At 45.5% G+C, this 26,543-nt stretch overlaps 1 protein-coding gene across 4 annotated transcripts in view; it reads left to right on the top strand.

The window, feature by feature from the left end:
- The window catches only part of qkia (QKI, KH domain containing, RNA binding a), an 84,385-nt gene that overhangs the window by 44,310 nt on the left and 13,532 nt on the right, over positions 1-26,543 (top strand). For all 4 annotated transcript variants that reach the window (XM_024135095.2, XM_024135093.2, XM_024135094.2 and 1 more), the window contains exon 4: positions 8,467-8,610. In XM_024135095.2, coding sequence (XP_023990863.1) covers positions 8,467-8,610 — 144 coding nt within the window. The remainder of the gene's footprint in view (positions 1-8,466; positions 8,611-26,543) is intronic.

Below are 26,543 nucleotides of genomic sequence, written 5' to 3'. Positions count from 1 at the left end.
TAGTCCAACGCTCTAACCACCTGCCTTACATTGCACTCCATGAGGAGTCTGCATTGCAGGCTGACTACCTGTTACGCGAGGGCAGCAAGAAGCCAAGGTAAGTTGCTAGTTAGCATTAAACTTATCTTATAATAAACAATCAATCTTAACTTAATCACTAGTTAACTACACATGGTTGATATTACTAGGCTATCTAGCGTGTCCTGCGTTACATATAATCGATGCGGTGCCTGTTAATTTCTCATCGAATCACCGCCTACTTCGCCAAACAGGTGATGATTTAGCTCTGTCATTGCACCAAACCTAACCATAAACATCAATGCACAAGTATATATTTTTAAACCTGCATATTTAGTTAATATTGCCTGCTAACATGACTTTCTTATAATTGGGGAAATTGTCACTTCTCTTGCGTTCTGTGCAAGCAGTGAGGGTATATGCAGCAGTTTGGGCTGCCTGGCTCGTTGCGAACTGAAGTCAATTTATTCCTAACAAAGACCGTAATTAATTTGCCATAGTTGTACATAATTATAACATTGAAGGTTGTACAATGTAACAGCAATATTCAGACTAAGGGATGCCACCCGTTAGATAAAATACGGAACGGTTCCGTATTTCACTGAATGAATAAATGTTTTGTTTTCGAAATGATAGTTTCCGGATTCGACCATATCAATGACAAGGCTCGTATTTCTGTGTTATGTTGTAAAGTCTATGATTTGATAGAGCAGTCTGACTGAGCGATGGTAGGCAGCAGCAGGCTCGTAAGCATTCATTCAAACAGCACTTTCGTGCGTTTGCCAGCAGCTCTTCGCAATGCTTCAAGCATTGAGTTGTTTGACTTCAAGCCTATCCACTCCCGAGATTAGGCTGGTGTAACCGATGTGAAATGGCTAGCTAGTTAGCGCGCCGCCCGCTAATAGAGTTTCAATCGGTGACGTCACTCACTCAGAGTTGGAGTAGTTGTTCTTGTGGAGCGATGGGTAATGATGCGTCGAGGATGGCTGTTGTCGATGTGTTCCTGGTTCGAGCCCAGGTAGGGGCGTGGAGAGGGACGGAAAGCTATACTGTTACACTGGCAATACTAAAGTCCCTATAAGAACATCCAATAGTCAAAGGTTAATGAAATACAAATGGTATAGAGAGAAATAGTCCTATAATTCCAAAACTACAACCTAAAACTTCTTACCTGGGAATATTGAAGACTCATGTTAAAAGGAACCACCAGCCTTCTCATGTTCTGAGCAAGGAACTAAACGTTATCTTTTTTACATGGCATATATTGCACTTACTTTCTTCTCCGACTTTTTTTTGCATTATTTTAACCAAATTGAACAGGTTTCATTTCTTTGAGGCTAAATTGATTTTATTGTTGTATTATATTAAGGTAAAAGGAGTGTTCATTCAGTATTGTCATTATTACAAATAAAAAAAAATTGAATCGGCCGATGTATCGGCATTGTTTTGGTCCTCCAATAATCGGTCGACCTCTAGTTGGGATTAAATGGGTGAAAATCTTCCTAGAAGTGAGAGGGACGTCAATGCAGAATGTTGGCACTTACTAAGCCTTTATTCATATAAAAAACAGGTTTATAGAATTMTCCATGTGGTCTATATTAAATGGCACTTCATTTTATATAACAGGCTTTTAAAAGTATTGGTGCACAATTTGTACTTRATGTAATATCCCATTTCGTGGAACAACCCAACTCCTTTGTTCCAGGCATAGCTAGCCTTACTTTCTTCGGTCTTGCCCTCTGTTTCCAAGTCCCTTTTGGCCCGGTGGCATTTGCGACTGAAGTGCATCACCCCATGGTTAAGAGGTGCCATCGAGGAGCCCTTGGGGACTGGGCGAGAGAGGGACAGCTGGTTTGAGACAGTCGCTTAGCTGTGAAATGTGCATTCTGGCACCGTGTTGATATAAATAGKAATTGTAGACTCGCCCAGATTAAATCTAGCACCAGCTAACCACGTGAGCTACCCCTGTCGAGGGCTGTGGAACTTTCCTCTTCCAATACAACAAACAAGGGGCAGGTCAAATTACACTGGACATATGGTCAGCTATTTCTGTTGCATTTTTTCCATGTGGCGTTTTCAGTGTTGAGAGTATAACCTTGGTCGAGGATTTATTGAGTTCAGGCTTAGCCCCGCTAAGCTTGAGGTTCGGGGCACCACACAAGCAAGTAATTGTTTTTTTCGTTACCTTTTAACGTTAATATTTTGGCCAACTCGATTACTTGGCAGTTCTCTCTCAGMCGGTTTCAGATGTYAGTAAACATGCCCTGCCCCCTCGTCCCACCACTCTTCCTCCCCCGTTTGTCATGCTGTCACTTTTTCCTCTTGAGGACACTGTGACCTTGTTCTCACAGCAAGCCACAGTGGGAGAGTGGCACTCCGCACCGCTCCCCGCCTTCCTTGCTTCCGCCATTCCTTGGGTGTGAATGTGAATCCCCACGGTACTGGAGCTCTCTCTGGCTGTCTCTCTGTGTAGTGTTCACTTACTCACCATCTCCTCTCTGCCGCAGTCACACACACGCTCCTTAAAATGACCAGTGCTCAGAAATGGGCGATTATGTTTGTGGCAGGCGCAGTTCCACAGGGTGTTCTGCGTTTGTGGCGGTTCAACTGACAGTTAGCTCCTGTCTTTCTCTACAAACTCCTCACTCGCCTCCACGCTGCCTGCAAAATAGGTCCACAAGTAAACAGCCCATTGTGAAATAATTTTGGCTTCTGCCTGTTAAAAGTATGCCATCCTTCTCTTGTGGAATTGAAGAACACGAGAGGAATATTGAACTTTCCCGCTGTGTTTGTTTGAGAGACAAATGATTGTGTGGGAAAGTCATGGCAACGTCTCTCTCGGCAGAGGCGGGCAAGCGGCGGCATGCCACTCGACTCTGGCTTGGCACGGCGCGCGCCAGGCCGCATATTAGTGTCAGGTGGACCTCCCGCCGCGCCTCACAATGCATGGGTAGCAATTAGACACCTCAATTACCATGCCTAGTTCACAAATGAACAGTGATCGGAGGGAGCACCAGGGAAAACGTAACGTGTGTGTTGGGAGGGAACTGACGACACGGCATTAACACACACTGCCTAATTTAAGCTTTTTAGTCAGAGGGAAACAAAGGTGGAAGCTAGATTTTTCCCACTTCCTTGTACCATGACCTAAATGCCTTGGAGATTTGGCGGTGGTGTTTTGATGCTGAACTGTGTTATGGTAGAGCTCGGAGAGAGATGGGTCTGAGAGCTTAGACTGCTGCTTTTGTCATAACATGATTTGAAGCTATAGTGTTTCATATTCCTACGGAAGGCTGTATTGTCTGCTTTGTGAGGTTTGAGGTTAGCCTAGTCTTTGTTTGAATCGTATTGTGCACCTCAATTCCTAGCCACAGAGGAAATGGTGAGCTCAGATCTGTCTACATATAAGCACACACAACAGTAAGCTGCCATGGTGGTGTGACCCAAAGCTTTTAAGAGCCCTCCGTGCGGCGCAGTGCTGTCGGAAAACGTCTCAATAGAAGCCAGGTAATGGGGAGAGCGTGTCAGAATGGAGAGCCTTGCATTTTACTCCGACATGTTCCACTCTCCCTTCTCTCAAAATGCTAGGTGTGCGGGGGTTTTGAGCTAGGTCTGAAGACTTCTATTTTGAATTGACCTATTCCATTTCCCCACTCAGCCTCGCCAGTCTAATACTGGGCACCATTGCGTGCACTTTGAAATGGCCCTCTATTTAGCCTTGTTGAAGGCCTCCTCACGACTTGATCGTCGGTTTTTGAATAAAGGCAGTTCTGACATTTCGAAGCGCACCAGCGTCTCAATTTAGCACCTCAAAGTGCTTGGCGGCCCCCTTTCAGAGGGGTATGGCTCTCTCGGGCCCTTTTAACACACCCACATTTTTTTTTCGACAGCATGGTAGGTCTCCTTTTGGATAGGTTGGTCAGATTAACGCCTGCAATGCACGTACACACAGTTGAAGTCAGAAGTTTACATASACTTAGATTGGAGTCATTAACTCGTTTTTCAACCACTTCACAAATTTCTTGTTAACAAACTATAGTTTTGGCAAGTCTGTTAGGACATCTACTTTGTGCATGACACAAGTAATTTTCCAACAATTGTTTACAGACAGTGAAATATTCTATCACAATTCCAGTGGGTCAGAAGTTTACACACAGTAAGTTTATTGTGCCTTTAAACAGCTTGGAAAATTCCAGAAAATGATGTTATGGCTTTAGAAGATTCTGATAGGCTAATTGACGTGATTTGAGTCAATTGGAGGTGTACCTGTGGATGTATTTCAAGGCCTACCTTCAAACTCAGTGACTCTTTGCTTGACATCATGGGAAAATCAAAAGAAATCAGGCAAGACCTCAGGAAAAAAATGGTATACCTCCAAGTCTGGTTNAACTCCTTTGTTCCAGGCATAGCTAGCCTTACTTTCTTCGGTCTTGCCCTCTGTTTCCAAGTCCCTTTTGGCCCGGTGGCATTTGCGACTGAAGTGCATCACCCCATGGTTAAGAGGTGCCATCGAGGAGCCCTTGGGGACTGGGCGAGAGAGGGACAGCTGGTTTGAGACAGTCGCTTAGCTGTGAAATGTGCATTCTGGCACCGTGTTGATATAAATAGKAATTGTAGACTCGCCCAGATTAAATCTAGCACCAGCTAACCACGTGAGCTACCCCTGTCGAGGGCTGTGGAACTTTCCTCTTCCAATACAACAAACAAGGGGCAGGTCAAATTACACTGGACATATGGTCAGCTATTTCTGTTGCATTTTTTCCATGTGGCGTTTTCAGTGTTGAGAGTATAACCTTGGTCGAGGATTTATTGAGTTCAGGCTTAGCCCCGCTAAGCTTGAGGTTCGGGGCACCACACAAGCAAGTAATTGTTTTTTTCGTTACCTTTTAACGTTAATATTTTGGCCAACTCGATTACTTGGCAGTTCTCTCTCAGMCGGTTTCAGATGTYAGTAAACATGCCCTGCCCCCTCGTCCCACCACTCTTCCTCCCCCGTTTGTCATGCTGTCACTTTTTCCTCTTGAGGACACTGTGACCTTGTTCTCACAGCAAGCCACAGTGGGAGAGTGGCACTCCGCACCGCTCCCCGCCTTCCTTGCTTCCGCCATTCCTTGGGTGTGAATGTGAATCCCCACGGTACTGGAGCTCTCTCTGGCTGTCTCTCTGTGTAGTGTTCACTTACTCACCATCTCCTCTCTGCCGCAGTCACACACACGCTCCTTAAAATGACCAGTGCTCAGAAATGGGCGATTATGTTTGTGGCAGGCGCAGTTCCACAGGGTGTTCTGCGTTTGTGGCGGTTCAACTGACAGTTAGCTCCTGTCTTTCTCTACAAACTCCTCACTCGCCTCCACGCTGCCTGCAAAATAGGTCCACAAGTAAACAGCCCATTGTGAAATAATTTTGGCTTCTGCCTGTTAAAAGTATGCCATCCTTCTCTTGTGGAATTGAAGAACACGAGAGGAATATTGAACTTTCCCGCTGTGTTTGTTTGAGAGACAAATGATTGTGTGGGAAAGTCATGGCAACGTCTCTCTCGGCAGAGGCGGGCAAGCGGCGGCATGCCACTCGACTCTGGCTTGGCACGGCGCGCGCCAGGCCGCATATTAGTGTCAGGTGGACCTCCCGCCGCGCCTCACAATGCATGGGTAGCAATTAGACACCTCAATTACCATGCCTAGTTCACAAATGAACAGTGATCGGAGGGAGCACCAGGGAAAACGTAACGTGTGTGTTGGGAGGGAACTGACGACACGGCATTAACACACACTGCCTAATTTAAGCTTTTTAGTCAGAGGGAAACAAAGGTGGAAGCTAGATTTTTCCCACTTCCTTGTACCATGACCTAAATGCCTTGGAGATTTGGCGGTGGTGTTTTGATGCTGAACTGTGTTATGGTAGAGCTCGGAGAGAGATGGGTCTGAGAGCTTAGACTGCTGCTTTTGTCATAACATGATTTGAAGCTATAGTGTTTCATATTCCTACGGAAGGCTGTATTGTCTGCTTTGTGAGGTTTGAGGTTAGCCTAGTCTTTGTTTGAATCGTATTGTGCACCTCAATTCCTAGCCACAGAGGAAATGGTGAGCTCAGATCTGTCTACATATAAGCACACACAACAGTAAGCTGCCATGGTGGTGTGACCCAAAGCTTTTAAGAGCCCTCCGTGCGGCGCAGTGCTGTCGGAAAACGTCTCAATAGAAGCCAGGTAATGGGGAGAGCGTGTCAGAATGGAGAGCCTTGCATTTTACTCCGACATGTTCCACTCTCCCTTCTCTCAAAATGCTAGGTGTGCGGGGGTTTTGAGCTAGGTCTGAAGACTTCTATTTTGAATTGACCTATTCCATTTCCCCACTCAGCCTCGCCAGTCTAATACTGGGCACCATTGCGTGCACTTTGAAATGGCCCTCTATTTAGCCTTGTTGAAGGCCTCCTCACGACTTGATCGTCGGTTTTTGAATAAAGGCAGTTCTGACATTTCGAAGCGCACCAGCGTCTCAATTTAGCACCTCAAAGTGCTTGGCGGCCCCCTTTCAGAGGGGTATGGCTCTCTCGGGCCCTTTTAACACACCCACATTTTTTTTTCGACAGCATGGTAGGTCTCCTTTTGGATAGGTTGGTCAGATTAACGCCTGCAATGCACGTACACACAGTTGAAGTCAGAAGTTTACATASACTTAGATTGGAGTCATTAACTCGTTTTTCAACCACTTCACAAATTTCTTGTTAACAAACTATAGTTTTGGCAAGTCTGTTAGGACATCTACTTTGTGCATGACACAAGTAATTTTCCAACAATTGTTTAGACAGTGAATTTAAGTGAAATCTATCACAATTCCAGTGGGTCAGAAGTTTACACACAGTAAGTTTATTGTGCCTTTAAACAGCTTGGAAAATTCCAGAAAATGATGTTATGGCTTTAGAAGATTCTGATAGGCTAATTGACGTGATGTACCTGTGGATGTATTTCAAGGCCTACCTTCAAACTCAGTGCCTCTTTGCTTGACATCATGGGAAAATCAAAAGAAATCAGGCAAGACCTCAGGAAAAAAATGGTATACCTCCAAGTCTGGTTCATAATTGGGAGCAATTTCCAAATGCATGAAGGTACCACGTTCATCTGTACAAACAATAGTATGCAAGTATAAACACCATGGGACCACGCAGCCGTCATACCGCTCAGGAAGGAGATGCGTTCTGTCTCCTAGAGATGAACGTACTTTGGTGTGAAAAGTGCAAATCAATCCCAGAACAACAGCAAAGGACCTTGTGAAGATGCTGGAGGAAACGGGTACAAAAGTATCAATATCCACAGTAAAATTAGTCCAATATCGACATAACCTGAAAGGCTGCTCAGCAAGGAAGAAGCCACTGCTCCAAAACTGCCATAAAGCCAGACTACGGTTTGCAACTGCACATGGGGACAAAGATCAGATTTTTTTGAGAAATGTCCTTTGGTCTGATGAAATAGACATGTTTGTCCATAATGAGCACCGTTATGTTTGGAGGGAAAAGGGGTACGCTTGCAAGCCGTTGAACACCATCCCAACTGTGAAGCATGGGTTTGGCAGCATCATGTGGTGGTGCTTTGCTGCAGGAGGGACTGGTGCACTTCACAAAATAGATGGCATCAGGAGGGAGGAAAATTTGGTGGATATATTGAAGCAACATCTCAAGACATTAGTCAGGAAGTTCAACCTTGGTAGCAAATGGGTCTTCCAAATGGACAATGATCCCAAGCATACTTCCAAAGTTGTGGCAAAATGGCTTAAGGACAACCAAGGTATTGGAGTGGCCATCACAAAGCCCTGTCCTCAATCCTATAGAAAATGTCTGGGCAGAACTGAAAAAGGAGGCCTACAAACCTGACTGTTACACCAGCTCTGTCAGGAGGAATGGGTCAAAATTCACCCAACTTATTGTGGGAAGCTTTGRCCCAAGTTAAACAATTTAAAGGCAATGCTACCAAATACAAATTGAGTGCATGTAAACTTCTGACCCACTGGGAATGTGATGAAAGAAATAAAGCTGAAATAAATCATTCTCAACTATTATTCTGACATTTCACATTCTTAAAATAAATTGGTGATCCGAACTGACCTAAGACAGGGAATGTTTACTGTGATTAAATGGCAGGAATTGTGAAACTGAGTAAGTGTTTGGCTAAGGTGTATGTAAACTTCCGACTTCAACTSTACATAATCATCGGCTATTAAWTGCTACAGGGATAGCTGTCACCCTTTTTTTGTCGGCAACAAATAAAGGGGGTTGTCCTTTCAAAGTTAAGGCTACATTTCTGTAAAGGGCATGTCGCTGCTGCCTACAGTGTCCCGCCATGTCTGTTTCTTCAACGCATGCAAAATTTGTTATGTCATGTAAAACGGCAGCGCTCTAACCGAGCTTGTCACATCCACTCATGTCGCTCTTCTCTCCCACTTCTTTTTTTCACAGGAGGAGCAGAACAGAGGCAAGCCCAACTGGGAGCATCTAAACGAGGAGCTTCACGTCCTGATCACGGTGGAGGACACACAGACGCGCTCCGAGATCAAGATGAAGAGAGCCTTGGAAGAGGTCAAGAAGCTTCTGGTGCCCGCGGTGAGTAGTACTGCCACGAGGGTTAATCAGTTGACTGACCTCCGCCCACAGTCAGTGTGTACATTTACATTTACATTTAAGTCATTTAGCAGACGCTCTTATCCAGATTTGAATAGGCCTAGCTTTCTCCAAAAGCACAAAGGGGAAGGATGCAATATATTTTCGTATGTGTATACAGTGCCTTCGGAAAGTATTTGCACCCCTTGACTTATTCTACATGTTGTTGTTACAGCCTGAATTTATGGATTCAATTTAGATTTTTTCCCCCCACTGGCCTACAAATAATACCCCATAATGTCAAACTATTTATTTTTATGTTGACATTTTTTAATTAGAAGCTGAAATGTCTTGTCAAGTATTCAACCGCTTTAATGCAAGCATACATACGTTCAGGAGTAATGTGCTTAATAAGTTTCATGGACTCACTCGGTGAGCAATCAGTGTTTGACGTGATTTTTGAATTACTGCCTGATATAATACTGATATCTGTACTCCACACATACAATTATCAGTAAGTTCCCAAATCAGTTGCGTAGTGAATTTAAAACACTGATTCAAAGACAAAGGAGATTTTCCAGTTGCCTCAAAGAAGGGTACCTATTGGTAGATGAGTAAAAAAAAAAATGTAAAAGCAGACATTGAATGTCCCTTTGAGCATGGAGAGTTATGAATTACACTTTGGATGGTGTATCAATACACCCAGTCACTACAAAGATACAGGCGTCCTTCCCAGTTCAGTTGCCTGAGAGTAAACCGCTCAGGGATTTCACCATGCCAATGATGACTTTAAAACATTACAGAATTTATTGGCTTTGATAGACCTGAGGATGGTAACTACATTGCAGTTACTGTGCAATAGTAACCTAATTGACAGTTAGAAGACGTGCATCCGGTTTGCAACAAGGCACTAAAGTAATAGCGGAAAAAAAAGTGGCAGAGGAATTCACTTTTTGTCCTCAACACAAMGTGTTATGTTTGGAGAAAATGCATCACATTACTGAATACCACCGCTATCCATTTCAAACGTGGTGGTGGCTTGTAATCTTTAAGGACTAGGGAGTTTCAGGCTAAAAAATAAACGGAATGAAGCTAAGCACAGGCAAAATCTGGGAGGAAAACATTTGTCTGTGTTCCACCAGACACTGGGAGGAGTTGAATTCACTTTTTCAGCAGGACAATAACCTAAAACACAAGGCCAAATATACACYGGAGTTGCTTACCAAGAAGATGGTTAATGTTCCTGAGTGGCCGAGTTACACTTTTGACTTAAATCTATGGCAAGACCTGAAAAATGGTTGTCTAGSAATGATCAACAGCCAATTTGGCAGAGCAAATGTCGAACTGCAGTCCGGTTAAGACTCTGGTGAGCATGCAGATGAGCTTCCCTTGAAACGGTTTCTGACCGTTTGTGCAGAAATTCTAAGATTGTGCAAACCCGCAGTTTCATCCGCTATCCGTGTGGCTGGTCTCAGACGATTCTGCAGGTGAAGATGCCAGRTGTGGAGGTCTTGTGTGGTTATACGTGCTCTGCTGTTGAGAAGCCGTTTGGACATRCTGCCAAATCCTCTAAAATGACTTGAGGTGGCTTTTGGTAGAGAAATTAACATTAAATTCTAAGGCAACAGCGCTGGTGGATATTCTTGTGGTTAACAATTGCACGCTCCTTCAACTTGAGGCGTCTGTGGCATAGTTGTGACAAAATTGCACATTTTAGTGGCCTTTTATCAAACCCAGCACAAGGTTCACCCGTAATGATCATGCTGTTTTAATCAGCTTCTTGATATGCCACACGAGTCAGGTGGATGGATGATCTTGGCAAAGAAATGCTCACTAAACAATTGTAAACAATTTGTGTGCAAAATTGGAGCAAAAATAACATGGGACAACCAATTTACATGTTGCTTTTTTATATTTGTTCATTGTATATATGGTCTGTATTACAATGGGGTAGGTGCAAACATAAACTTAGAACAAACTGAAGCGTGTCTTTATAGCTGGTTTGCCTGGATATGACTAGAACAAGGCGTGTCACTTAATCTCAAACCAGTGGTAAAAACAGACCGCAGTAAGTGACCTGTGAGTGTGAGCACCATATTTCCCCGTGTTCACTTCCTCCCATGTGTCCGGAMATTGCCATCAGGGGGGTGGGGACTGCGTGGCCACAGTGCCTGGTTGCCTGTGGTGAACAGACCGGCCGGACAGCTTTCCCCCGGTCAGGAGGCGAGGTGGCTGGGGCGCTGACCCCCTGAAACTGGGCCAAGACTGAGCATGCCTGGCCTGCTCAATCGTAATCAGGTTTATTTCAGAGGATGGACACGCCACCACGCAGGGGCCCTCTGGTGCAGTTTGATTGCACTCTCTACCAGAGCGCTGGCATCACTTGAATCGCTTCAGTCCAAAATGGCAACGGCGAATAAAGCCTCGGCTCTAACTTTCTCCCTTGTTTTGAGATTAATCCTTTATCCTCCATTTGTCACTGTTTCTGTTTCGAAGGGAATTTTAAACCTCTCTCCCCRGCGTACGCCACCAGATGTTATTGCGGCGAGTGACGGCACTGACTGTGATGCAGCATAAGTCACTGTCAGCCAGAGTTTGAGGCAGATTAATAAACACCTGTATGCGCTGCTCACCCCTCACTTCCCCTCAAGTCATCGGCCGCGAAGAGCCACGCTTTATAGTCTAGCTGAGTGTCACCAGAAATATGATTCTACAGAAATGTGTCCTACGTTATGCTCTCATGCGTAAGCGTACAAAGTTGTAGTAGCAGGTTTTATAGCCCTTTCTGGTTTCCCAGGCTCATTGGGGTTTATCTCCCCATGAAGTCCCCCAGGGGCTCGCTCTCTCCTCTCTGTTGTCACTGGGTGGGTGGGCATCCTTGGCTGGCAGTAAATGCCCTTTATCGTGCTAAACTTAATTGGATTAAAGCTATGGCAATCTCAATCCAGTGACTCACTTTTTAATGAACGGCAACTTCTCCACATTTGACAGTGTGAAATTGTCTTTATTAAATCGCTTGGGAAACAAATGGGGTCACTATCTTTTCGACTTCCTCTTTTAAGGAAAAGCTTTTCGCTCCACATCAGGYCGGGTTGGGGTCCTGACAAAGGATGAGACGCAGACCACAGTTGTCAGTTTGACCTATGGCCAATAGCTATTTTAGCCTTGTCTTGTGACAGTGGTGAAATGTATGCTAGGTTTTTTAATGGTAGTTTTACTTTTAAATGGTATCCAAACCCCACTTCTAGTTGATTTTGTTGGCTGGTATTGAAAATGTGTTACGGGTGTATGTCTCTTATCTCCCCTTGTCTCTAGACCACCCCACGTGCCAGATACCTTGCCTAATGGCAAGGAGAGGGTGCTGATGGGAAGTGGCAAAGGTTCAGTGATTCTGCCTTGCGGCAGCTCCCTGGTCCTGGAAACTTTTCAACATTCCGCAAACTCTGAGGCGATGAGACTACAAACGATGGGAGGTAGAGCTTCATTGAGCTGCTCTTTCAAGTGTGGATTTATACCACTGATCCAGCCCCCCCCCTCGTCTCTACCCCATATTGATGCTGAAGTGCCACAGAGCCTTGCTCTCATGTCATGACTACTGGGTAATAAGGCCCTAAACACTAAACACTGCCTCCAGCATAGCCCTGCTGCACTTGCTAACCCTGCAGAGCATCAGCACTATTTCCCGTGTGCCACCCTAGTCGAAGGTTACCTGGTTAGAATCACTATGTGATCCTCCTGCCCCAGTGACCGATTTTAAAAGATTAATTGGCACTCGGGATGAAGGTTGGCGTGAGTACCTAACAGCGGGCAGGGGATGATCAAAACCGTGTTGCCCAAAAGAGATCAGAGAAACAGATTCTCCATTCGCTGAGAACACCTAAAGCCAATTTTTGCTTGATCCGCAAATGTGGTCGGAGGCTTTGTATGGAGGGTGTGACGCAACTGCAGAGGCCGGCTCATGCTCCGTTCCGCCTCGCGCGCCTCCAATTTTGTAACCATGGTTGAGGGTGGGAGGTCCTGTATAAACWAACTTCCTCCCCTTGACAACTGCTGATTTCTGCAGAGGTATCACCGTAAATGCTGCACGGCCAATGCAGATGTCGGATTGACCCTGCAGCCCCTTTTAGATCTGTCCTCAGCAGGTTCAACACAGGGCCCGCAATCCAATGCATTCTAATTGGGTTGCACTTACACAAGTTTTGGTTTTATACGAATGCATTGTGCAGGATTTATTGGTCGTGGTGTTTTCTCGCGGAGTGGTCTTTAAACATTGTCGCCCGCTGGCTGCCAACTCATGTTCAGGTTAAAGATTTATAGCGAGATGCCAGTACGTCTGAGGTTGTATCTGCTGAGGGTTCAGAGTGCGATCGMGGGCAGGACCGCAGATGCCTCTGCACTCAGAGCGGATGTGCTAGACTTGTGCCAGCCCAGGAGGCTGACAGTTGGCTGCATGTGGATTTTCCAGCAAAATAACCCAGAGCACATCAAAATCCACAAAGAAATGGTTAATTGACTGCAAAATCAGCATTTTGCAATGGCAATCTCGGTGTCTGGACTTGAACCCCATTGAAAACCTGTGGTTTGAATTGGAGGGCAGTACAGAAGAATGCATGCATTAACATTCACATTAAGCTACTGCCATGTAATGGCCTAATTTTATCAGTTTGCTTTACTTGACTGTTATATTTGTTTGCTTAATTGATGGATGGCGCTCAGCCCCCTAACGACCCTCTCCTCGCTGTGCCCTCGCTGTAAAAGACGAGAGGCTTCGCTCTCAAATCGTCTGCTCAGATGCCCGACCGTGACGATCAATTAATGTCTCTCCCGGTCCCCCATCACTCTGGCCATCTGCCTCCCATGGTAAGACCCACGCACGTAATGTCCCATGGAAAATCASCTCCACAGTATGGATATTAGCAGAGGTTATTTTTTTACCGCTCAGGGACGGCAAGGATTACACATTTTTGGGCTAAAGCTGAGCTTGTCTATTTCTAGACTGGTGATTTTTGACTACAATGGTCTATTTTAGTTACCCCCCCCCCCCCCAGTTTGTTTCTTTCAGCAGGGCCTTCATGTAGCTTAATACCGCAGAGGTAGGGCCGCATAGTGTCATTTTCCTGTTTTTGTGTGTTCAGAATTGGCCACACAAACCTGAAGATGAATTGGCCATCGTCCACCTGAAGATGGTCCCTGGGCTTTTTGAGTATTGCGTGAGTCTAAGCTGCGGCAAAGGCCAAAACCACGTGTCGATTACTTTGGTGCCACTGACAACACGCTTGGTTAATCTCCGGTAGTAACGATGGCTGTGGGACATGAGTCTAAACGACTTCTTGCTAATTGAATCCAGGAGCCCATGTTGGTCTGAATATTCCAGAGACCGAGATGGAGGGAGAGAATCGGTAGCTTCTCGGATTCTTTCCAGCACAGTAATGACCTTTTCACATCTGTTAATAACCTGATACTTTGCAGGAAACTTTTTTTTCTTTCTTTTTTGTGCTATCAACCCCATCATACAGTACAAACCAACATCCCTTCCCCTTAGCCACTCGCAAATAGCAGTGGTGGTGTTTACTGTGTTGGTTGACAGGCAGCTCATTTAGATCTATTGTAGATCCTCTTTTACTGGGAAGGAAGGGTTGGCAGATGATGGAAGCCAAGGTGACACTGTGGCACAGGCGGCGGGTTGAGTGATTGACAGAGCTGTCTGCTGGACTTTTATGGGTCTAATTAATCCTCATTGGCTCCCCGAACCGCTGGCGTCTATTTGAAGGGYTTCTCTTCATAGACGCGCTTAGCACAACACAGATAATTTTCCCAGAAAGAAATGCATTTGCTAGTATGTCATTTGTTTATCATACCTCAAAGCCGGTGCTACTGTAGGCAACCCTCGCTGCCCTACCTACTTGTATGGTATTAAGAGAGAAATGAGCTACTCTTGTTAGCACATTGCACTGCATTGTTCAGTGTCTTTGAGCTTGAAGGGAAGCGTCTGGGATAGTCATTTGCATCCTCATTTGCATTTTAGTTTATTTGTCTGTTTGTTGTGAGGACCCTTGTCCTCGGGCATTTGAGATAAAGCACGAGAGGGTTAGGAGTTTTCATTGAAGTTGTKACTTGGGAGCTCAGGGAAGTTCAATCCATTGCGTAGGCGCGGTTAGCTGCCATCATTGTTAGAGCCTCGTTGTTTTGTTTCAATTCTGCCGCTGCTCGGAGGCACAAGTTTTTTAAGAGTCAGTCGGCTGCACTCTCTCCCCTGTCCTCCTGGATCCTCTGGAAAACCATGAAAGGCCAGGAAAGGAGGAGTAGAGGAGAGGGAGACAATGCACTGCGCCCCCACAAARCTTGCGGYGTCRCTCCCTGACCAAAGTGACTATTAGCAACTTGAACAGAKCAGCCCCAACCTTATTCTACATTTGCTTCATGGCAGTGACTGTCTTCTCGCTGTCTTTTTTTCTCTGTCCCCCTCTTTGTTGGTCTTTTGGCTTTGTACATTATTTCGGCCTGAGATTTGTAACTGATATATTTGTCAGATTATCTTTATTGTTAACTGCCATCTTCAGACACCATGTTGTCTTGCATGATAGCATGCTTCTGCAGTTTCTTTTCACAGTAGGAGACTCAGAATTGCACACTTGCACTAGCTCCAGACTGCAGTGCCAGATTTGAGACCTCCCTCTCGCTTAGTCTGCCTTCAGTCTTTCCACTGAGGAAAWATCGGGGACATATTGCTTGGGTGACAGATGGTCCGTAATGTACGCCAGGCGGTGTGGTCAGCGGGTTGTCGTGTGCCACGTCCGCCAAGTTCTCGCCTCCAGCAGCTCGGCCAGGAACACGCAGCACAGGTCGGCCTAGTGGAGCCTGTTCACGGCCAGCCCAGTTCTCCGTGATCGAATAAACACCTTTTCTTCCTACTAGTGCATCATTTTTCGCACCTCCACATTAGCCATTGTATCACAAATGAGTATCAAATGCCATCTGSCTGTTTCCAACCCACGGTGCCTCTCCTATTAAGGATGTTTACTTGCATATAAGACTACCGTATTGTCTTTTGTTTAAAATACAAATAATTCCCTGCCTTGTATGGGATGTAGCCCGCAAGGACTTGGCGGCTGGCATTCATGCGGTACGCATAGTCTATTGGTGTTTATTTGTGTGTTTGKAACTATAATGGTTTGAGAAGGCCCAGTAATGTACCCGCCTGGCCTCTCCTGGTAACTGGCTGGAGCACAGGTCAAAACCACCCCAGTTTTAGAGCGGCGTGTCACTCCGACTCAGACTCAAACCGCCGCCTCAGGGCTTGGAGAAAAGGGATCATGGGAAATGAGAGCGTTCTAGTTCCACCCCCTCCACTCAGTGGCTGACAAGATATTCGCCTGACCGAAGGAAGCAGCTAAATGTGTTTCCTCCAGGTCTGCCCATGGCAACATCTTGTATCGATGGACACAGTGTAGCTGTCTCAAGTGGGGCTTAAAGCTCTATCGCCGAGTAGATTTTCAAATCCACCTGGCGTACCGTCCACCAAGGCTCTTAATATCATAATCAAGGTAATTAAGTGTTTTGGATTGGATGAAATGAACCTCTTGTGAGTCCTAGGAGGTTACTCAGAAACCAGTTAAAACCTGGTCGGTTAGACCTCCAATTCCAGTCGCCCTCTTCCCTTCTACCCGCTCCACCCGTTGACCTCTGCTTTAGAACGCAAAGGCTCCTCTGCTCTTGTTTGTCTCTTGGCAGTGTGTTTTTAAGTGAGTCTGAATGTGGCAGCTTCAAACGGGCTGTGACTGGACAGAGCTGCCCTGGGCAAGGGCCTGCCCTCTCCTCCACTGACCCTCTGGATCCTGTTATCATCCTGCTGGTTCCAGCAGGTTATCGGTTCTTGCACCCTGCTCACTAGTCCTAGTTAGCAATTCGAGACTCACCGTGCCACACCTGGCATCTTGAGATTAAGCGCATTCCATTAAGTGGCTGTTTGAAGTATGAAACATCCTCGTTAATTAACTCTAACCGCTAGGGTAATAGGAATGGATTGTTTTCCATTTTAACCAGAGGAAACCGCTGGCCCCTTTTGACAAGTCTGCCAATATCAATGACTGTGGATCTGATTAGTTTCTTGAGTAACATGCAGGAGTAATGGTAAACAGTGGTCAATCACATCAGGTGAGAGTTGTTACCCTTTAAATCTCTCATTTCCCCAGTGGGCTCTGCCATTTCTCCCCAGCAGCTGTTCAACTCTCACTCTGTGCCCATCCTTATTACAGAGATTTCTGGCACTGCAGCCCTAAAGCAAACTAAAAAGGAAATGACAATTGAAAGGGCCTATTTCTGGACTAGATGCTAATCCGTTGCTTGCTGGCAGAGACTTCAAACGCACGATGGACGCCGGCTCAAGGCCCCTGTTTGGCGTCTCTTCACACCAGCAGAGAGCAGAGTGAAAAATGCGTTCCCCGATTAGCCAGGGATTCTGTCCACACKTTACCTGGCCCTCTGATTCCATGCACTGGGATTGGTAGATGGCAGGGAAGAGGGAGAAACTGTGTTGATAATCTCTTTGCTTAGCACGAATGTGCAGCATTTATCACTACAGAATAGACACAACCTCCCTTCTGTASGTCTAAATCAGTGGTCACCAACCTTTTTTAACTCAAGATCAGTACCGCTCAGCCTGTGCAACGTTAACCTGGTAAAAAGTACTGTAGCAATGMGTTTTGTGCAGTAGGCTATAGTCCTAATACATTACCACTGCATCTTGGCTTTGTTTGAATTGCCCTACCAATTCAAGCTAAGTTTAGTTTACATTTTAAACTAGACCATATGATCACACCGATATTAAATCCGTTGTATTACTTGAGGCACAGCTGAGTGAGCATACGTTTTAAATCATTTTTATATTACTGGGCTGATGGTGCCTGCATCTAATGGTCAGCGGATTGAGAGGGGCTGAGTGTGGGTCTGCCTCAACATCCCGCTGCTCTCCCTTTCCTCCGCTGACACTGACCAAAAAGGGACAGTCGTCCAGCTGATTTCGAAACTAGTCGCACCGCATTATTTCTGCCTCGTGCACAAATTCAGTGAAATATTCCTCTATTAAAAATGACCCAAGTCGCTAAATAATCATAACACAAGCCTATCAATACACTTTCTTACTTATTCATTACAAGTGCAGTGCTGGTTGTAGCGTGAGTGGAAGAACGTGCATTTTATGGCTTAAGTGTTGAATAAAACATGAACTCATAAAAACAGCAGATCTCTGCTGTATTTTAAGTCTCTAGTCATTGTTTTAAAAGTTGATATCTCAGTATCAATTTTGCTGTAGCTTGCTTTTTACCCCTGATATGTTACTGCAGACACGGTAGTCTATGCCATCCGATTGGCCAGCGGTAGGCCTATAGTGCACTTGATTTGCTCTCCGGGCCCACCRGGAAGTCAGTTTGTACCTTCAGACACATGAAATGGTTCAAAATGGGAACACTTCGCCTACCCGGCCCGGTGCGCAGGACAGCTGAATCTGGTGCACCTAGCACCAACAGCACGAGACATACAAATAATAGGGGGAAAATGGCGATTGACTAGGAATGCTTTGAAGATCGACCAGTTGATCATTGGTCTAAACCAAAATAGGGGAGTAGCATATGGTGTGCTCCTTTCTCTAAAATGTGCACATGTATTTTTTCCAACCTTAATTAGGATTGCCTCTCCAAGCGGATCATAGAGAAATATATTTATTCCCGTGCAGCTCCATTTTATCACGTTAGCTAGGGTGCCAGGATAACATTTTTACAATTTCTATGCATAATTTATAACGACAGACTTCTCTTTGTTTGTTTACTGTGCTTTGGTTTTAATGGCACTTATCTTGGCTGGCAAACATGCCTGCTTGTTCACTCAATGTTCCATCACTCTCTCTGGGGTTTAAAACGCCTGCCTTTCACCACTGTATCCTCCATTAAAGTACATTGTCTCTGTGGCCCAGACACTTCAGCTTTCAGTTCATCACACCTTTGATACCACACRAGGCCCTAGACGATTTGTATGAACCCTTTTATCGGTTAGGGTTMAATTTGATTTCCATATGGAATTTAGCGCAACCTTTCTCTAACCTTATTGGAGCATGGATACCATTACTAACGCTATGCAACTTGTTTCATATCGCAAGTATTTGGATTCACACAGCCATGCCATCTCCATAGACAAACATTGACAGAATGTGTGAACGTGTGAAGAGCTGTGACTTTCAATTTGTGACAAGATGCCACCTTTCCAAGTCAGTTTATAACATTTCTGCCCTGCTTGATCGGCCCCGGTCAACTGTAAGTGCTGTTATTGTGGAGCGTGAACCTCTAGAAGCAACAACAGCTCAACCATGAAGTGATAGGCCACAGAAGCTCAGAACATCACCGCCAATTATTGAAGCACGCAGCTCATAAAAATCGTCTGTCCTCGGTTGCTACCGAGTTCAAACTGCCTCTGAGAGCAACGTCAGCACAAAAACTGTTTGTCGGCAACTTCATGAAGTGGGATTCCATGGCTGAGCAGCCACACACAAGCCTTAGATCACCATGTGCTATGCCAAGCATCAGCTGGAGTGTTTAAAGCTCTCCCCATTGGACTGGAGCAGTGGAAATGCGGTCTCTGGAGTGATAAATTGCGCTGCACCATCTGGCAGTCCGACGGACTAATCTGGGTTTGGAGGATGCCAGAAGAACACTACCTGCCCCAATGTATGGTGCCAACTGTATAGTTTGCTGGAGGAGGGAATAATGTTCTGGGGGCTTAAACTTTTTGAAATAATTTAATGGTTCGGTCTAGGCCCCTTTAGTACCAGTGAAGGGAAATCTTAACGCCACAGCATAAAATGACATTCTAGGCGATTCTGTGCTTCCAACTTTATGGCAACAGTTTGGGGGAAACCCCTTTCCTGTTTCAGCATGACAATGCCCCCGAGCACAAAGCGAGGGCCATACAGAAATGGTTTGAGATCGGTGTGGAAGAACTTGACTGGCCTCTACAGAGCCCTGACCTCAACCCCATCGAACACCTTTGGGATGAATTGGATCGGCGACTGTAGGCCAGGCCTAATCGCCCAACATCATTGCCCGACCTCACTAATGCTCTTGTGGCTGAATGGAAGCAAGTCCTCGCAGCGCTGTTCCAACATTTAATGGAAAGCCTTATCAGACTAGTGGAGKCTGTTATAGCAGCAAAGGGGAGACCAACTCCATATTAATGCCCATGATTTTGGAATGAGATCGACGAGCAGGTGACCACATACTTTTGCTCATGCGTCTCATTGACCCAGACATTTGCATATGGTGCGGTGGTGAGGTCATAGGGTTCACTGTTTTGGCGATGGTTCTGCGACTAACAGCCAAATTTTCCTTGCGGTATCCGGAGAGGGCTTGTTCTAGTAAGCAGCGGAGTCTGTTTATTTTTTTTTGATAGGCTAGTGGTGTCTATTTTTTTCTGTCCCCAATTATTCCGATAATGGCCAAATTGGAAATGTGCACTGCATTATTGTTTGACGCAGGCCAGATTTTAATTCTGATTTTTGAAATTAGATCTGATGCGTCAGTTATGCGCATAACCCGTTTTTCTACCAGTATCAGTGTTGTGATGGTTCCTTCTCTTACTGGAGATTTTCTAAACTGCAGACAGAAGGTGTTTGAGGAGCCGCTGGTATTTACATGATTGAGCCAGGAATCTGAGACATTTATGCAATGGAAGAGACAGAGCAGCCTTCATTTCCACCCTCCCCGCTGTTCCCGCATTGTTGGGATTCTGGTCACGAACTCTGCGAGAGTGAAAGGGAGGKAGGAAAGAATGCMACGTTGGGGAAAGATTCATATYGCAATAATAACGTGGCTTTGCGGTGTCTTTCATGTGAGCGTTCCACCAACCTGCTAAAACTGAGGGATGGGGAGTGCAGTGAAAAGGCAGCTCGGTAGTCAATTAGGCGAGAGGCGGTGCTGCCGCCGAGCCAACTGGAAAGGCTTGAAAGTGACTGAAAGGCTCAGTCCCTAGTCTGATGGAAACGGTGTAAAAAATCACAAACTGCAACTTTGGAAAGTTAGCATGCACCCGCCCAATTTGTCTACAGGTCACCAACCGTGGCCTTTGCATTTAGGTCTAGTGAGAAGTTTGGTCCCACATGAACCCCATTCACCTAAAAAAATAAGGCTTTCATAATCAATCTGATTGCATATCACATCCTTTGGGGGTGGGTTGCAGGGTTTGGTGTGTTCCCCCGTCTCCTAGAGGCATTCATCCGTTGTGGTTCTCCAGAATGTGGCCCCTGCGGTCTTCTGGCCAATCACCCTCTGTTTGAAGGTCCCCCTAATCCTTTTAGTTGGAGAAGTAGGAAATGATAGAGTGTGAAGCTGCTGTTTGAGCTGCTGCTGCCGGGTACAGTATGCCCCCCCCCCCCTCTCTCTGGGCCCTACACACAGACACACATTGGGGTGTGAGTGGTAATTATCCGTTCACACGGCTCTGGCCCGGCCTGGGGACTGCTAGGGCCAGGCTCAGGCAGCTGGGGGTTGCCCTCAGACCTGGCTCAACAGAGAAAGGGGGAGATCGAACTTCTTTCATCTCTGTCCCAGTGTTTAAGTAGGGAAAATGGGAATGTGTATTGCTCAGTGTTTGGAGGCCCCCGAGCCACCTTTTTTAAAATTTCAGCCACCATACGTGACGCCTCATTTTGCCAGCTAACGCGTCACAACCACTTCAACCCCATGCAGCTTCCCAGCTCAGTCCCTCTCATCCTCCCCTTCAGTCTCGCTCYCTCTCCCCCTCTTTCATATCGATGCCTGGCAATGCATCCTGTTGCGCTGCCCATTTGAAAATTTGGCTTGGTATTGTGACTGCGTAATAAATTCTGCAAATGCCGCTCCTCGGGGGTAATAAACCAAGTGTTCCGCTTCCCGTTGTCTTATAAGCTTGTTTTACACAATCTATTTTTGTCTGAGTGACTCTTAGTATTTCAGGAGGAAAATCCAGTGTAAACATTAACATCAGCCATTGAAACAGTGACTGATTGTGGTAATGTTCAATACATTGACTCACAGCCTTCCCCCTTGTCTTTGACTGCTGAGGGATCCCTGCCTCGGAGGTTCGTTCCTGGGTCATTCCTTTGATGGGGGGKTTTTGCCTGGCAACCAGCCTCCCGGCTGAACCGTGTGCTTCCAGCTGATCCCCTTCGGCTCATGGTCGAGGCTCAGCCCTACAGATCAAACAGTTGCTGATGTCTTTTCCACCCTTGTCATGTGACCACTGTTCACCCCGATCCACCATCAAAATTCCCCCCACTGAAGCATCGCATCTTCCCCAGTCCAGAGGGCAGAAGCCTGTCATGGGGGTGGGGTTGAGGGTTAGGGGAGGGCTCTGATCAGCTTTGACTCAATCTCGGAATCTGATGCAAATCCGACATTATTTAAACCTCCCCAAATCAGCCTTGGCCAAATCCCTTCAAGACAGTCCGTGCTTGATTGGACAGCATTAAAGGATCACAGGGACAGAACAATACAACGCCTGTTAATGGGAAGAGTGAGAATCATACTCTGCCAGCTGTCTCTAGGGGGTTTACAGCATGTTATGCCAGTGARAACTGTAGATCGCTTTAATGTTCGCTCTGTTCTTGTTTTTAGATTAATTTTTTCAATACATCCTGCTGTTAGACAGTAATATCTTGTTTGTCAAGGCTAGCACAGGCAAATACACAATGTATACATTCAATTGCCCCTTATTAAATCTGTTTTAATTTTTTTTCTTTTATATATATATAATTTAGCTTTTTAATACGTTCCCTTTTAACGCGTGCTGTGTACTCGGATGTAGCCAAATTTTAGTTTCCTATCCAGTGTGTACTTTAATGGTACTCACATTGGGAGTGTTGCTAGTGGCAGAGACCATGTGAGAAATGCTGTCTCGTGTGTTTAGGAAGGACAGTAAGGAGGAAAAACACATTTTCTCGCCTCAAATTCTTCCTCGGTAATGACCCGCTGTCTTTCTGGCAGCCCTGAGCACGGCAGAATATTGATAGGGCTACTGTTGAGCACCAAGGCTGCCCACTCGGGCCCAATAAAAGCTCCTAATAAGCCCCATACAGCCAGCCAGCACAGTGTCAGGGCCTGCTATGCTAATGCTACTCCACCACAACTTTCCCTACAAAGTTAGTCACCACTGTAACCTATGACAAAATATGTGACTGGAGTCTGCATTGTCAGCGGAGGGGCGGAACACCTCTGAGTTCCTAATCTGACTGTGGCTGGTTTGGGTCGACGCTGATGTCTGTGAGGGGGTTTAGCATGGCTAATGAGGATAGCGCTAGGCTAGTTAACTGACATGTCTTAAGTGAGGGAGCTTTCTGGGAGTGAAGGGAGGGTTTGGTTTAGACAGGCTTGTGTAGTGTTGCAGGAGATTGCATTTTTAAGTCTACTGGGAGATGAATAGTGCTTGGTGGAGGCTGCTGCTGATTCTCCAGACTGAAAACAAAAGAAAGTTGCCTTCGAAAAGTGCGGAGAGATTTGAAATGACTACTGCACTTGCGCTCTACTATTCTTTCAAAGAAATTCATGTTTCTTGTCTGTAAGTAGTTGGTTGATTGGAAGTGGAAGTTGTAAAGGGGGCTGAACTTCATGATTGTGACTTAGATTTGGGTCTTGTCTCGTGTGTTTTTTTCCCAAACCAGAGTATGTGAGCGGAGTGTCCAATTTGACTGGAGCGCCTAGCGAGTTTCCCAAAGGCTGGATCATTGTCCTTCTCGCCCGCTCCAGTACTGCTCCAGTAGCGCTCACTTCACAAGCTCGGCATGTCCGGCCCAGCGTGCATTTGTAGGCTAATATAGCCTCTTCCTTTAGCTACGGTCATGGAGTTTGCTAAATATTTAAGATCACCAAGACCTGCTCAGTTAATCTGTACCAKTTGTTGCKGAGTTGTCATAATGCTGCAGCAAATGTACATTATCCCAGGGGTGTTGGCAGACACAATGTAAGTAACTTAATTWATGTCCCCYGCTAACTTCCCTGAATGCCTCTGTTGATCCTACAGCTATTGTWTGCAGTAATCATGTGCTTATGAACCAATGTTATATTGTTAGCACTTCCTCCTACGGCACAAAGAGGCAAGTCAAAGGAACTTTAATCGATTTTATTAGGAATTCTATATTGTAAAAAGTGAATATTTTTCATGCCATGAGGTACCGGATCTGGCCAAATAGGGTCTGAACGAAAGTCCAACTCTGGAGAGGTGTCAGGTCCTGTTCCGGGAGGATCTGGCTCAAATTTAGCACCGATAAAGACTAGATTAAATAGAAAATCGTCTGAATGGTGTGAACATARTCACTTGTGAATGATGCATAGCGCGTGCATTTTTCTTTGCAACATTTTCAAATGATATGCCGATATGTTTTGCATCACAACTAAAGTGGCCAAATAACTCAGTGTAGCCTGTAGGCCCAAGACCCCTGGAACATGGTTGGAGAGCCCATAGCCTACAGCAGGGTTCCCCAAACTGCACATTTAGTTTTTTGCCCGAGCACTACACAGCGGACTCAAATAATCAAAGCTTGATGAATTGGTTATTTGAATCCGCTGTGTAATGCTAAGGCAACGCAAAGTGCACCCAGGGTGGGCCCCAGGGCCGAGTTTGGGAAATCCTGGCCTACAAAGCCTAGTGAAACGTGTTCTTATAAGCCAAGTCATTGCACAATCGTATGTGAGAACAGTGTTTTACTTGCCACTATTTAAAAGAGGATCCCGGCTTTCTCATGACGCTATATTTATTGTTCAATTCTTAAAAATGAAGCACATCCTCTTTAAAAACTGTGTAGCCTACCTGGCATTTAAAACAAGTTACTGCACGGAACCTCYATTCGCTATTCCAGTGCAGGCTATGGGATTATGTAAACCAACAATTTTGTGCCATTCTAAAAAATATAAAAAATATATATATTTTTTTTTTAATTAACACGTTAGCAGGCTATATGTAAAGACSAGATTAAATTGGGAATACTGCGTGAGAATATAATCAAGTCCTTGTCAAATTGGGAATGAGACTGAAGTGTGTGCAGCCTGCGCAAGAAACGGAGCAGAGCGCTTCCCTTCTCATGCAACTTTTTTCAAATCATTATTCGTTGCATCATAGCCTTATATTTATATATTGCATCATAGCCTTATATATATTTTGATTTCTAATATTCTAACGTTTATCACAACTAAAGTTGCGTAAATAACTGTACAATCGCATATAGGAGGACCTGTTTCTTAAGCCGCATGTGGCCACTCAAATCATTTGGCGAAAAACAGCTATGTTCAATTGTATTGTTCTTACTATAACATACATTATGCCACGGTATTTATTCGCGACGCTTGCCTGCTAMTTGAACTAGTGTAGCCCACAGAGATGCTAAATGTGTTAACGGTCAATTACCGTGAGACGCATTCAATTAACTGCCGATCACCGGCTGACAAAATGTCATGACCKTCACAGCCCTAGTTGTGCTGCACACCAGATACTGAATGGTTTTCTGATCCATGCCCTGTGACCAACAGATGCATGTCTGTGTTCCCAGTCATGTCAAATCTATAGTTTAGTGCCTAGTTAATTTATTTTAATTGACTGATTTCCTTATGAACTGTAACTCAGTAAAATCTTTGAAATTGTTGCATGTTTATTTTTTGTTCAGTGTAGTTACTTTTTGGGTGTTCAACTTTTAACATGTAATTTTCACATCCTCCCTCGCTCTCTCCCTGGTGAGTTCTTGATAAGTCTTGGCACGGTGGCGGGTAATCACTTTTCTCCAGATGTTAGTTTAGGAGGAAAACTAAGGGAGGAGAGTATGAGAAAAAACAGCTGCTTGTATTCAAGCACCCCACCCCCTTGTTGCTCAACGTGAAGTCATCAGTCTTTTACCACACCCTTTACCATTCCTCTACTTTATTTTCCCTTTCATTCCTCACCCCTAACATTCTCTGTCTCATGGCCGTGCCGACCAGTCTCTGTGGTAAGAGTCGTTTGGAAAGCAACCTGACCTGCGCCCAGCCTCTCCCCTCTTGTTATGACTGGCAGCATAGACCAGTGAAGAAAAACAGAGGAAACAGTGTGTCAGGCCACTGGGGATTGTTCTCCCTACATTCCCTGTCTCTCTCTCGCTCCCCCTCTCCTCTGTCACAAAAGCAGGGGCCCCTGCCAGACTTCAGCAAACATTTTCGCGTCGGCACCGCAGACATGCGCTAGCGCCGAAGTCAGGACAGCTTGCTCTTTATCTGAGGGAGGGGGCAAGGGTGTGGCCCTCCAAACATTATGATACCTCTGTCACTCTCTCGGTTTCTGTCAGACTGAGCACGAGTTTGATTCCTGATGCCTCGTGTGACCTCATCCGTAGGGCTGTCAGGTAGACAGAGGGATAACCTCTGCTTCCCCCACCACCACCCYTCCCCTCTGCTAGCTATTACTGCTCCACTGATTTCACAAATAGGTCTTATTGATTGAATCTGATTCCTGTGGATAGAGCTGTTTTATTGAGTGGCTTTTGCTGATAGACTGTGTGTGACGGTAAAGAGGGAAACCTTCACTCCTTGTCCGCAGCGCTTGTAATCCAGGCCATATTTCTCCCAGGAATTGGGCAGCCCATTGCCTCTCTGAGATTTCCCCCACACTCTGCATCTCCTGTCCTGATTGTTTGAGGAGACGGGGGAATGTGAGGAGTGCCCACTCGAGAGCATTTATTGTGACGGCGCTACGGTCACAAGGACATCAAACATGTAGTCCCTTCAGCCTGGCATATGAAACATTCATTCAGGAAACTGAGTGCTTTCATAGTTGACCCACTGCTAGATAGTAGCAGCCAGTAGACACCCACTTTCTGTAACTTTAGTGTGACCAAGTTCCAACTCACAACAACACTGGTTGTATGGAGTGATTTGTAAGTAAGTCATATTTATAAT

The sequence above is a fragment of the Salvelinus sp. IW2-2015 genome, unplaced genomic scaffold (genome assembly GCF_002910315.2).
Source record: "Salvelinus sp. IW2-2015 unplaced genomic scaffold, ASM291031v2 Un_scaffold83, whole genome shotgun sequence".
NCBI lineage: Eukaryota > Metazoa > Chordata > Actinopteri > Salmoniformes > Salmonidae > Salvelinus > Salvelinus sp. IW2-2015.
Note: the sequence above shows the minus strand (reverse complement) of the source record. Positions and strands in the feature narration are given on the sequence as shown.